Genomic DNA, 13,052 nt, shown 5'->3' with positions numbered 1-13,052 from the left:
GAATTGGGTACCCCACTAGATTATAAATGTTACGAATACTCTTTCATCTTAGTATGCCCCCATAGAAATGAGAGGAATACTGGGAACAGAGTGAATGCCTCTTGAATGACCAGTCCAGGCCAGTCACAATTGGAATTTGTATATTGTGCCCAACAATTATAGGAAGGCCACCTTAATCCTCCACCCCTGGAAATTCACAGTGGAGGAGAGTCATTCTCATTAACTGTTATGCTATATACATTTCCAACGTCCATGTAACAACCTACTTGGCCTCTGTTACTCCTAATCTTTATAATATACCACCTCACCCCCACCTGCAGGCTCAGTTTCACTGGGACTCCAGGACCAACCCTATTCCTAGGTAGGCAAACATAAAGGGCTCCATATCTTCTCTGGCCTAACGTATAAAACAGACTTCCAAACTTTACATCCCAAAAAAACATATGCAATCCTAGCTGTGGGTAATAGCCCCATATTTGCCCTTCGCCTAGACTGCTCTCCAGTAAAACCACTAAGCCCCTGGTACTCCAAATTCTTGCCTCTTTTATATTTTAATCTTCTTGCTTTGGGGCCATAGTTTCTATAAGCCCATGGTCTGACAAACTGTTTCAAGTCACTTCTGACCCTACTCTGACCTTAACCAATAGGTTCCAGCACTGGGATTTTCTTTATTCTTCCTTAATTCCCACCTTCTGCTTCAATCCCTGAAACTTAATGTGCATGTCTCCTTGGGCCTTAGACCTTCATTTATTTAGTCTTCCTGACTGTTGCCTGCTCCTCAAACCAGTCTGCATGACTGGATCTCAATTTCTAGACCCCCCCCCACCCTGGGTCTTCTCTGCCCAAATCTCTACCTAGTATATGATAATTGATTTCCCCCAAGTCATTTAGATAATTCCAGTAGCCCATGGCCATCTTCATTTCAATGTTCCCCCCAATTTAAACTCCAGTGAGAGACAATCAAGAACTCATGAATACATATATATTTATTTAATTCATAATATAGCATTTTGGATGGGCTGGGATATTTTAGAGGGATGAGGCTGTGTAATAATCTGCCGATGCTCAGATTTCTGTCACTAGAAGAGACGCTATTGGTCCAGAGCTCCCAGTACAAACAAGCCTGGGTTAAAATATTTGATAAAAAATAGTCCGACATTAGTCTAATAAATATTCTAGCCAACAACAACAACAGAGAATATGTCTGAAGATGGCCGACCAGACCGTAAAAGGCAGTTTTACCTGACCTGATGGCAGTCAACTGGCCAACCTGTAATAACACGGCCAAATACAGCCAATGGCTCTGAGGCTGCAATTGGCTTCAGGAATTGAAAGAAGCATGGGAGTGGTTCTTATCTGTCAGCCTCACATTCTCTATTCTGTAGAGGAAAGGGTATCAAATATTTGAGCTAATCAAAAAATCCATCCATGGATTGCTCCATCCAGGTAGTCATATATAAATATGTAAACCATGGAAGCTTAGAAAATTCACCTAGTGTATTTTTAGCTGAAAAGAACATATAAGTGGTTTTGTTGAAATCTGAATTTCACTGCATCCAAAGTTACACAATGTGATTACATGATAAAAACATACAGATGCAGGAATCCTTACTTACAAGTAGTCACAACTCCAATGTGGCATTAAAATTTCTTTCATATTCTTAAAACAGGTTTAACTTTATTTTGATTATTTTTGTGCTTTCTTCAGTAAGACAATATAAAAAGTGGAAACGAGCATAAGTTGCAGACAGAAAGAATAATTTGCTAGCAGAAAGGATTGTAGGAGAATAGGTTGAGTAGGGCAACAACAATGAAAACTGAAGAAGTCACCTTCCTTGAAGATGTTAAATACAGGTCCTATTCCCTTTGTCCGACTGGGTTCAGCTAGAGGTAGTCAATGACTTCTCTTATGGTCCCTAGCATTGCCATTATCTAGGAAAGCCTTGAAGTATCTGGGACTCACCACACCCCCACTGAATACTTTGCCACCATGTTGTTTCTTGAAAAGCACTTTCCGTTATTTGTCTCAGAAACTTCATTGCTTACCTCAAGGCCAGTTTAATTTCCTACATTATTCAGTAGGCTAACCTCTGAGTGATTTGGGGCTATAATCAAAACTTAAATCCATCTTCAAAGAATGAAGTTCAAAAAGACTGAAAAGTTTTTGCAAAGAATGGTGCCACATGCTCTAGACAATTCCCCAAGTTAACTCCCAAAGGGCTTTTGAGGCAGACAACACTCATTTATATGCATGAGTCCTGGGGCATTTGCAAAATAATATCAATATAGCCCAAATGGAGAAGTAACCAAGCTTTTCTGCCCAGGAAATAACAAACACCAGTATGGATATCAGACTACAACAAGGAAACTTTTGATAATTCATTCGTTCATTCATACATTCATTCAATAAACATTAGGCAGCTACTCTGTTCCACACACCATGCCAAGTATTAAAAATACAACAACAAAAGACACAGTCCCTGCCCTCAAGGTATTCACAGTCTAGTAGGGAAGATCATTATACATTAGACTTTTGTGTGCATCAGAATCACCTGGGAACTTGTTGAAAATGTCAAATTCCACCTATGTGCCCAAATAGTCTAATTAAGTAGATCAGGAGTGGGGTCTAGGAATAAACTGTTTTAACAAACACCAAAGGTGGCTCTAACAGGTGGTCTGAGGACCACACTGAAAAACACCGCTATACAGTGTGATTATTGCTGAGAAGGGAGGAACACTCAAAGGTGCCACGGAAGCTCAGAAGAGAACATGCCCCAGGCAAGGGCGTCAGGAGTTAATTTGGTTGAGAGGGGTCAGGGTGGGGAAAAGTAGTCTAGGCTAAAGTCAAAAATAAGGTGGGGGAAGTTGAAGCCTTGTCCCAGGCCACCAAAACCTAAAGGGCACAAAAAAAAAACCAAATGAATAGCTTGGGAGAGCTAAGGATCAGGTAGAGGAAATTGGTCCAGGCGGAGGTGGAGTGCTCTGCATTTATAGCATCTTCACACTATTCCCTTAATTTAAGAACAATTCCTGTTTACTCTGGGCATCAAAACTGTCAATAATGTCTCCATTCCAGGCCCAGAGAACAACCCATGTGAGTAATTGACCTTGTCCAGAGTAACGACTATAAGGAGGAAAATGGCAAAAGATGAAGCTAGGAAAGCCAACAGGGACCTGAAAAGCCAAACCCCATGTAAATGGGACCTTCTACTGAATGCTATGGGAGCCAGTGAGAGGTTTTAGGAAGGGGTGTGGGGAATAACTTGTGTTTAAAAACTGGGGGATAAGCCCTAGAGGAGAGACCAGAGTAACTTAGAGATGAAAGGCATACATTGTAAAGCACCACTACAGTGTAATGGGGCTGGGGCTGGGAAGAGGAGGTTAATATTCCTTGTGCACTTCACTAAATGCCAGGTTCTATGCTAGGCAGTTTACATGTGCTATCTTTTTAAATCTTTGCAACAGCCTTGTGAGGTAGGTATTATTTTACGGAAGAGGAAACAGAGGCTCAGAGAAGTGAAGTAACTTACCCTAGTCCCACCGCTAGTAAATGGCAGAAGAACTAGGATTATTTTAGTCCAAAGTGCTATTTCCCAGCACTGCTGGATCTTACTGAGGTTGCTCATTTCCTAATCAGCAGAAATTACATACGTTTTTTAAAACAAAAAAAGCGGACTTTGCTACCAGATGCCTAAGTTTGAGCCTGCCATCTGTACTTGCATCAGTCTTGCTTTCCATGTTAGGTGAAAAAAACAATACAAAGCTGTTATTTAGGGGGGTTATATAGATTATTTGTCTCTCCTACAGAATAGTAAGGCATTTGACAGCAAGGGACTGTGTTTTATCAGTATATCGGCAGCAGAGCGGTACCCAGCATGTGGTAGTTTGTTGAATGAATTAATGAATTAACATCCACCAAGATAGTGGAAAGGAAGAAGGGAGAAGTTTTGGCATTGTTTCAAGGCTCCAATCTGGTGGCTTGTTACAGCTACCATTTTGTACAAAAGTAGTCTTTTCACAGCTCCGAAGAAGTAGACTCCTTGAAGCCTGGAGACTCTTCTCCTGGGAAGGAGAAAGCTCTGGTTCTGACATCCCCAGTCTCCGCAGTGGAAGTGACAAAAGCACAGACCATAAACTTGATGCCCCTCAACAACAGTGATGACAAACTGCATTTGCCATGAAGGGTTGGCTAAGCAGATGGATAGTGTAAACAAGATTGCAAGAGGAATGATTATTTAACCTGTTTAAGAAAACAGACTGTTCACAGGCATTCTGAAGCACTTCGGAAGTGTTTTATCTGAAAATACAAGTGCCTTTATATGCAAATAGTTGTTGCAGCTAGAACACTCCATTCTCACGGATTAAGTAAATAAAGTTCCTAAAGAACATCCATTATTATGCAACTCTTTTTTTTAGCCTAATTCTAGTAACTGTATGTACTTCAGAGTAATAAAGCTATATTTCTTTGAGATATTCTGTGAAGAATTTTTAACAATTCAGATGACCCTCTTCCATTAGGCAGCCTCAGTGAAACTGCACTACACATAATGCTTGTATTGGATCAATTTTCTATCCAGCGTTAGTGGCTATTGTGCAGTCTTGTCCCCCAATCTTTCCTACTCCAGTTTAGAGCTCTTCCCACCATCTATGTCATTATTGCATGTGTGTGTGACACGAAGGAGAATAGGAGGGATGAACGGAGAGAGGGGGGAATTGTTGCCTGATTTCGATGTTCCCTTTAGGGGACAAAAATGGACGATATAATTTCTTTTCCCTTCCAGTATATTTCTCACTCAAACGAGCAAATAAAAAAATTATTATGTATATATAATTATAAAATGAATATATAATACATATTTATTCATTTTATGTATATTATATATACACATTTGTGTTTTTACTTTACAATAAATCCTTGATGGTAGGTTTTTATCAAAAACTACATATAATATGCGATCATCCGATCCTTCAAAATTCTACTTGGCCAAATTGACCAGTACTAGAGAGGCTGATACCCCACACACGCCTTTCCTGCTGGCTAGCCCCTCGTTCAGAGCATCTTTCTACATTATTTACTTAGAATTATCCTAATTCCTTCCAGTATCATTTACACTCCTAAATCATCAGGAAATTTGAATTCTCCAGTGATGAGAAGTATTCTCTAGATTTCTCCTCCAATGGCTTGACCCCAGACTACTTGGAAAATTTGCTCAGAGAAACTCAACACATTAATTCAGATACAAGCTTTAGTGCACAAAAATTAAATCTATAATACCTAGTTATTTTGGATGCTTCAGATGAACTTTATTTTTTATCTTGTATATTGGACACTAACTGAGGTTTAGGAGGGGAAGAACCGCTGAACTGTAGACCCAGTGAATTCTATGCTCTCTTGAAACTTAATGGCAAGCTTTCATCCCAGAAACATAAGGGGATTCTTGAGGCCTACAGTTGCATTCCTGCCGCTCAGGGTAATCAATAAAATCTGGGGCAGGCAAGCCAGACAGGATCATTAGGGATTTGTTCCAGATTGTAAATGTTGGACAAACTGGAAGAATGAAGGTCACATCAAAAGTATGAAGATGGAGAGAGTTAGCTGGGTCATAGAAAGACAGCATGTTGTTGTCATAATCCAGAAGGACACCCAGACGCTTCAACTGTGGGGGCACATCCACCAGCATTTCTTTGTTGTTATGTCTCACTACGAAGTTACTATTGCATCGAGAGAAGACCCATGAGGAGGCATTCTTGCCAATCCATTCATTCTTGGGAGCAGATTTGTAGGCAATGCCAATTGCATACCTGTGAGACAGTGGAAAGGAGAAAGAAATAAACATTCATTATTTGATCTGAGTTAGGGGCGCCTGGGTGGCTCAGTCGGTTAAGCGTCTGACTTCGGCTCAGGTCATGATCTCACAGTTTGTGGGTTCGAGCCCCGCATCGGGCTCTGTGCTGGCAGCTCAGAGCCTGGACCCTGCTTTGGATTCTGTGTCTCCCTCTCTCTCTGTTCCTCCCCCGCTCATGCTCTGTCTCTCTCTCTCTCAAAAATAAATAAACACTAAAAAAAATTTTTAAAAATGATCTGAGTTATGCTAGATACCATATGGGATATACAAGAATATCCCATAGAAGCAGGTATCCTTAACTTCTTCATTTACTAAACAGTTTACATTTAGATCCATAATGTTGATAGCACTAGAGCTTTACAAAGTCAGCAATTAGAATGCTGTAGTAATTTCCAGCTGTGATCCCAGTATATTTCCCAAGATTTTTTTGTTTAAAGCTGGCCAATTTTTCTAGGAGTGGTTTTCATCACATTCCTTTTAACCTTGACATACTGGTACTACGTTTGTGCTACGGAACTGAATCTCCTAGGAACCTGACAGCAGGAGAAAGGAGAAGAAAAAAAATGTAAGTGGGATCCACTCACCATGTTGAGGAACCCATGACCACCTCCCAGTAGTGGCAGCCACTGTCAATGAATATATTTCCTGCTGCCCCATAGCACCCTGTGCCACTAAACCTCTCTGGGGTATGGCTCTTCTTCAGAGAGCTTTCATCTTTCTCCATCTGCAACCCATCATTGGAGATCTTCAACTTCTTGTGAGTCATTTTGGGATCTAGTTTAAAGGGTTGGCCTGAAAAAAGTAGAAAAAAATGCATAAGAAAATACTTAAGAATTCCATCTTCGTCCTTCAGGGCTATCACTACCAGGAGATTCTTGATATCATGCTCATTTGTGGGCCAGTGCAAGTTGGTGCTATTTGGATTATATTAAGGAAGTAGGCCTGAAGCCACCCTTTTCAATAAAATAAGAATAAGCTGCCCCCCACTTCGTATGTTATCAAATTAAAAGGGTCTCATGTTCTCAAATGTGTTTTTTACTCTGCTTTATTTCAGTGGGTGATTTGGGATTTGAGTGGATTTTAGGGGAAGGAGCATTTGAGGTGAGGTAAAGTGAGGGGAACTGATGAGGTGGTTGCTGGCAGAACAAAAAAACAAAAACAACTCAGTAATGACAATCTTTTTACCCTCTTACAATTGGGATGTAAATAACATATGATTACGTAACTTTGTCAGAGTGACTGTTGCATCATCATCAACAATCAGAGAAAACATTTGTCATGTAGGATCACTCGTGACAGAGGATTCCTTATAACCATATGACAAAACAAGTTACAAAGAGCCAACTGCTGGATATGGCAAGAGCTGTATTATACAAGATGGGTCTGCGGCTGACACTGCTGGCGAACACAACACCCATTCCCTACTTTTTCTCTGTGACCCACTTTCACTATAGAGGCCAAAAAAGCTAAATATTCAAGCTCCTAGCCTCTCTTGCTGCTAGGGGTGGCTAACAAGGTGGAAGCAGAGGGAAACAGAAGTCAGACAAGCTTGGGGACACTTCTGCAATGTGCCCGTTTTCCCAGTAAAAGGGATAGCCATCATGTGTACCAACTCCTTCCCCCTCTTCCTCTCTTAAAAGGAAATAAGACAACTGGAGGCTGAAATGGCCATACTGTGATCATGTGACAATACGCCAGTACACAAAGGGAGAAGGAGTTTGGATCTTTCACGACATCACAGAACGAGCTGCCGCACTAGTCCTGAACTGCCTACGTTCCAACTTCTTGCTGTGAGAAAGAGAAAAAAAATACTATGTGTTAAGCTAAGTTAGTTGGATTTTCAGTCACCTGCATCCAGAAGCATTCCTAAGAGGTATGGCTTTTCTGCAGAAGGGTTCTACCAGATCATCGCAAATTAGTACTGTTTGACACAACTGTTCCCCATGCATGGGATGGGGTGCAGAGAAAAAGCCTTGACTAACATCCTCCTCGAACACCAGCTACTACTACATATACTTTGTGTATATCTTTGTACTCACATATCCCCCAGGGGCACCAACGGAGCCCGTGCCCAAAGCATCAACTAAAATGGTAAACTCCTCTACCCAGTGCCTCTGCTCTCTGGCATTGCTGTGGGTACCTGCTCAGGCTAAATGTACTCCCTGGCATGGAGGGGAAAACGGATCTCTCCTTTTGGGAACACCATAACATACTATTTGTTTTTAGTCGGGTAGGTTCACTGTTCCGGCTGCCTGCTTGGTTTATGGCTTTAACAATGAAGATGTAGCGCGTCCCACTCTGAAGTCCATGCACTGTGTAGTGGTTCTGTTTAATGTTGGGCACAATCATCCAGCTATCCACTGAATTATACAGGCCTGTAAGGTGGGGAAAGACAAGGACATTAACCGGCAGGTAGTAGAGATAGGATGAGAAGCACACTGAAAATTCATCAAAAGCCTCCCCCCCCCACCACCAAAGAAAGGTTAATTTCACTTTGTTTTCTTTTGAGTCCCAGGATACACAGTGAGATAAATATCTTCTGTTTTGTTTCTCCCATGGAGCTAGGCTTATGCCAGGCAATTGAATGTCATCACTAGTGAAGTTTAGGTTGCTTCAATTTTCTGCGCAATAATATAGGAAAGGCCACTATACAAAAAAAAAAAAAAAAAAAAAAAAAAATCACCGAATCACCACTTTTATGGAGTCTCTGGATCTTTATGCCAAAGGTCCAATCCCCTGAGAGCTGAGTCTAGCCTCATATGGGTGGAGTGGTCCCGTGCACAGCGCAGGAACATGGAATCTCAGAGCCAAAAGGACACCTACATGCCATGTTTCTGTCCTTTTACAAAGGGAAGCTAAGATTGAGAGAAGGTGACTTGCCCAAGGCCACAGAAAGATGGTGATGGTGCTGAGAGTGTAACCCTGGTTTCTTTAACCCTAGGCCAGTGTTCTCTCCGCTACGTCACAACTCATGGGGTAGACAGCAATGTTCCTTGGTCTCTGCAAGGTAGTGAAGCTTTCAGGGCTTATGGCTCATCTCACCCTCCCCATCCTCACCCTCACTTCCCAATCTAACTGGACTCTGAGGTATCATAGGGAAGCCAAGGAGATGGCATGATAACCAAAGCAAAATTGCCATATCCCCACTTGGCACTACCCATCTTTTGCTCCTTCCTGGTTCCAATATTCATTCGAAGTTGGGTGGTCCAGGAACACATTGTTGCCTGGAACCTTCTTCCCTCCCAAGCTCAGAGATCTAGGTTTCTGCTTTCGAAACTCTTTAGACCATAAACATTGACTTAAACCAAGAAAAATGCACATAATTAAAAACATGTATTTGGCTAACTGTTAGTAGAAGAGGGGTTGACGTTCTGGTTTGTGAGTTATCCAGGCTTCTCTCTTCTGTTACCTGTCTTTCAATCAGTTTATTGCTTTTTAACCACAATTCTAACAAAGCATGGACAGGAATGGGCAAGGAAAATGAACAGCGAATGTAGTCACTTCTATGCAGCCTTAGTGAAGGATTTAGTGAGGTTGAAAATGAAAAGTAATCATGAGTGGTTTGAAAGAGATCTGATCATGAGGGTTTTATAATTAATTTGGTGGATGGTTGAAAAAGTCTAAAATAAAACTAGAAAAAGAAGCATGAAGGAGGGAAAACACATATGTTAGAAAAAGAATAACTGGTGAAGACGCTCAGTTATGCTCAGGAAAAGACAATAAGGATAAGGGCCAGGAATAATGTTTGAGGGCCTGGTTAGCTATGTACCAATTTACAATATGAATCATAAACTGCACACTAGACTTTAATACAAAAAGGGAAATAAATGGTCTTCCAGATATACTTCTAACAATACAAAACAAAAAACAAATGCCACAATTAAGTACTATGTAGCTACGAAAATAGACTGAAGAGTGGGGTGCCTGGGTGGCTCAGTCAGTTAAGCATCCGACTCTTAATTTCAGCTCATGTCATGATCTCACGGTTTGTAAGATCGAGCCTCACATCGGGCTCCATGATGACAGCGTGGAGCCTGCTTGGGATTCTTTCTCTCCCTCTCTCTCTCTGCCCCTCCCCTGATATAAATGAATAAATAAATTAATTAATTAAATAAGCTTAAAAAAAAGAATGAAGAAGAACTCTGTTAACTGATATGGAGTGATTTCCAGGGTTTACTGTTAACTGAAAAAAACAAATTGCAAAAGAGCATGCATGTATAGTACACACTTTTTTTCCAAGGAAGAAGGGCAAATAAGGGAGCATACATATATCTGCTTGTTTACAAAACACCAATAACAATAGGAAGGAAAACCCAGAAAATATTGTAGTTGGTTAGCTACAAGGGATGGGGAAGGGCAGGGGATTAAAAAGATAGGGGTGAAAATGACACTTCTTTTTTTTTTTTTAATGTTTATTTTTGAGAGAGAGAGACAGACAGACAGAGTGCAAGCAGGGGAGGGGCAGAAAGAGAGGGAGACACAGAACTCAAAGCAGGCTTCAGGCTCCGAGCTGTCAGCACAGAGCCCGACACAGGGTTTGAACTCACGAAACATGAGACTGTGAGATCATGCCCTGAGCCAAAGTCAGATGCTCAACCGACTGAGCCACCCAGGTGACCCAAGAATGACAATCCTTTGAATACACTTTTTTCTTGTATCGGTTTCCCTTTTGGAAACACACTGCTGTTTCACAAATTCAGAAAATTAAAATTAAATCAATATGAATGGGAAGAGCAGGGACCAAAACTGAAGGCAAACTGAAGCAAATGAACCCAAATGCATTTCAAATGAAAAACAACCACACCAAAAGGATGGGGGCAGGAGAACTGAAAACAAATCCTGAACTATTGTTTGTTTTTGTAGTGGCGTGGACAAAGCACTTCTGGAACTGTTAGATCTATTATGGGATTAAGCAAATGAGTACATGTGTTGATGTTGTTGGGAGCCAAGGTTCTCATTGTGGAAGTAGGAATGTAAAAATATCAAATGGGGGAAGGCAACAAAGAATGTGTGGACATGGACTGGAATTGGAGGCATTGGTATGAACTCATGATTTCTATATATGTGTGTGTATATGGGCATCCATATGTGCACATATGTTAAGTACATGCGTATGTACATTATGTGTGTGCACATGCATATGTGCATGGGCATATGTGTGTATTTCTAGTATCCAGATCTTATTCTATAATAACATTCTCCAATTAAAAGGAACCAAGGTTCCTTAGAGAAATGGCTGATTTCAAGGCTGGGGCAGGATAAGGTGAATACGACCTTAGAATATTTTGTTATGCTAGAAAGTAAAGAAGTATTCAAGAAAATTATGGCAGAATATAAGAACCCAGGAGTAAGCTTCAAAGTCTTACTGGCTAAACCTGGACAACCTGAGCATCCAAATAAGCAAGGGCAGTGAAGAATTATAAACCATTGAAAAGAGAATTCATGAGGCCATACTGATAAGTAGATAAATAGACAGAGGGTGGGGCTTTGGCTTACAGTAGAATGTAGAAGGTCAACTTGTAAAAGTGGGAGGGGATCCTCCTTTGGAAAATTATAATTTTGTAATCATCAGAGCAAAGACTGGACCAGGCAAGGAGTTTTGATTGGTGCTAAAACAGGAGTGGGGGTGAGATGGGTTTGATAAGGAAGCAAGACAGTTTCCTTGTTTCAAAGTTATCACCACACAGATTGCTCATTAGTTGCAAAAGGAAAAGCAGTAACTACAGGATGAAGAAATCAGGCAACACCTTTGACTAGCTGAACAAAATTAGCATCACCAACAAAGGGCGAGTGGACATGATGTGCCTCGAGATGTGATGTCCTAAGGAGGACACCCGTCCCATGTGGTATTCCAGCAATGAAGTCATAGTCTGAATATAAATCATGAGGAAACTTCAGAGAAACCCAAAATAAGGGATAGTATAATAAAGAAATAAAAGGACATTTAAAAAATCTGTCAATGTCGTTAAAGACAAAGACTGACAAACTAAGTGTTCCAGATTAAAGGAGGCTACAAGAGGGGTGCCTGGCTGGCTCAAATGGTGGAGTGCGTGACTAAGTCTCAGGGTTGTGAGTTTGAGCCCCACGTTGGGTGTACAGATTACTTAAAAATAAAATTTAGGGGAGCCTGGGCGGCTCAGTCAGTTAAATGTCTGACTTCGGCTCAGGTCATGGTCTCATGGTTCATGAGTTAGAATCCTGCATTGGGCTCCGTGCTGACAGCTCAGAGCCTGGAGCCTGTTTCGTATCCTGTGTCTCCCTCTCTCTCTGCCCCTCCCCAAATCATGCTCTGTCTCTCTCTCTCTCTCAAAAATAAACTTTAAAAAAATTTTAATAAAATTAAAAAAAATAAAGGAGGCTACAGATATGACATTAAATGCAATACCTGATCCTTGACTCTAAAGGACAATATTGGGTCCTTCACATTATAAAGGATACTATTGGGTCAACTGTCAAAATTGGAATATGAATAGTGGATCAGGAAAAGTACTGTATCAAATCTCTTAAAGTTGATAACTGTACTGTGGTTAGGTAAGAGTTTCCTTATTCTTACAAAACCTACACAGAAGAATTTAGGGGTAAAAGGTCATGATGTATGCAATTTACTCTCAAATGGTTCAGAAATATAGAGAGAGAGATAGGGAATGCTATCAAATGATAAAGGAAATGAAATAACATGTTGACAAGTGGATGTTGACAAGTGGATGAATCTGGGTAAAGAGTTTACAGGCATTCTTTGTGCTACTCTTACAACTTTTCTGTAATTTGAAAACCAGTTCTACATTTTAAAAAGGTAAATATAGGATTCTCTGGGTATCACCAAGACTTGGTGAGATGGGGTTTATGACTGAATTATGGTAATGGAAATATACACCTTGTTCCAAAGGGAAAGACCACAATATGGAAATCCATGAAGCCAAGTGTAAATGTGTAGTGGAGAACATTTGCATGGAAATGAAAAAGAGAGGAAATAGAAGTTTTATCTTTGTGGCAGTTTGTTACAGACTGCCTGGCCAGACAGAGTATAGCCAGTGCTTTCATAATGCAAATCACGAAACTGAAAAGGAGAAAAGATATACAGTAATGGGGAATACAGTCAGCTAAACATCTGTTTGAATTCAGCTAACAGCATCATCTGAAACATCATTGGCTTGTGACCATCCCAAATCTTAGATGAGGTGGGGAGATAATTAGAAATGAAGGGAG

The 13,052-nt window shown here is 40.7% G+C and overlaps 1 protein-coding gene across 6 annotated transcripts in view; it reads right to left on the bottom strand.

Moving 5' to 3' along the window:
* Positions 1 to 968: 968 nt before the first annotated feature.
* MID2 (midline 2) overlaps positions 969 to 13,052 on the bottom strand; it is a 134,275-nt gene continuing 122,191 nt past the window's right edge. For all 6 annotated transcript variants that reach the window (XM_045473113.1, XM_045473116.1, XM_045473118.1 and 3 more), the window contains exons 8-10: positions 8,060 to 8,221; positions 6,431 to 6,638; positions 969 to 5,802 (exon numbers count right to left, since the gene is read on the bottom strand). In XM_045473113.1, the coding sequence (XP_045329069.1) occupies positions 5,400 to 5,802; positions 6,431 to 6,638; positions 8,060 to 8,221 (773 nt within the window). In that variant the 3' untranslated portion in view covers positions 969 to 5,399. The remainder of the gene's footprint in view (positions 5,803 to 6,430; positions 6,639 to 8,059; positions 8,222 to 13,052) is intronic.

This window comes from Leopardus geoffroyi, chromosome X (genome assembly GCF_018350155.1).
Source record: "Leopardus geoffroyi isolate Oge1 chromosome X, O.geoffroyi_Oge1_pat1.0, whole genome shotgun sequence".
Classification (NCBI taxonomy): Eukaryota; Metazoa; Chordata; class Mammalia; order Carnivora; family Felidae; genus Leopardus; species Leopardus geoffroyi.
Note: the sequence above shows the minus strand (reverse complement) of the source record. Positions and strands in the feature narration are given on the sequence as shown.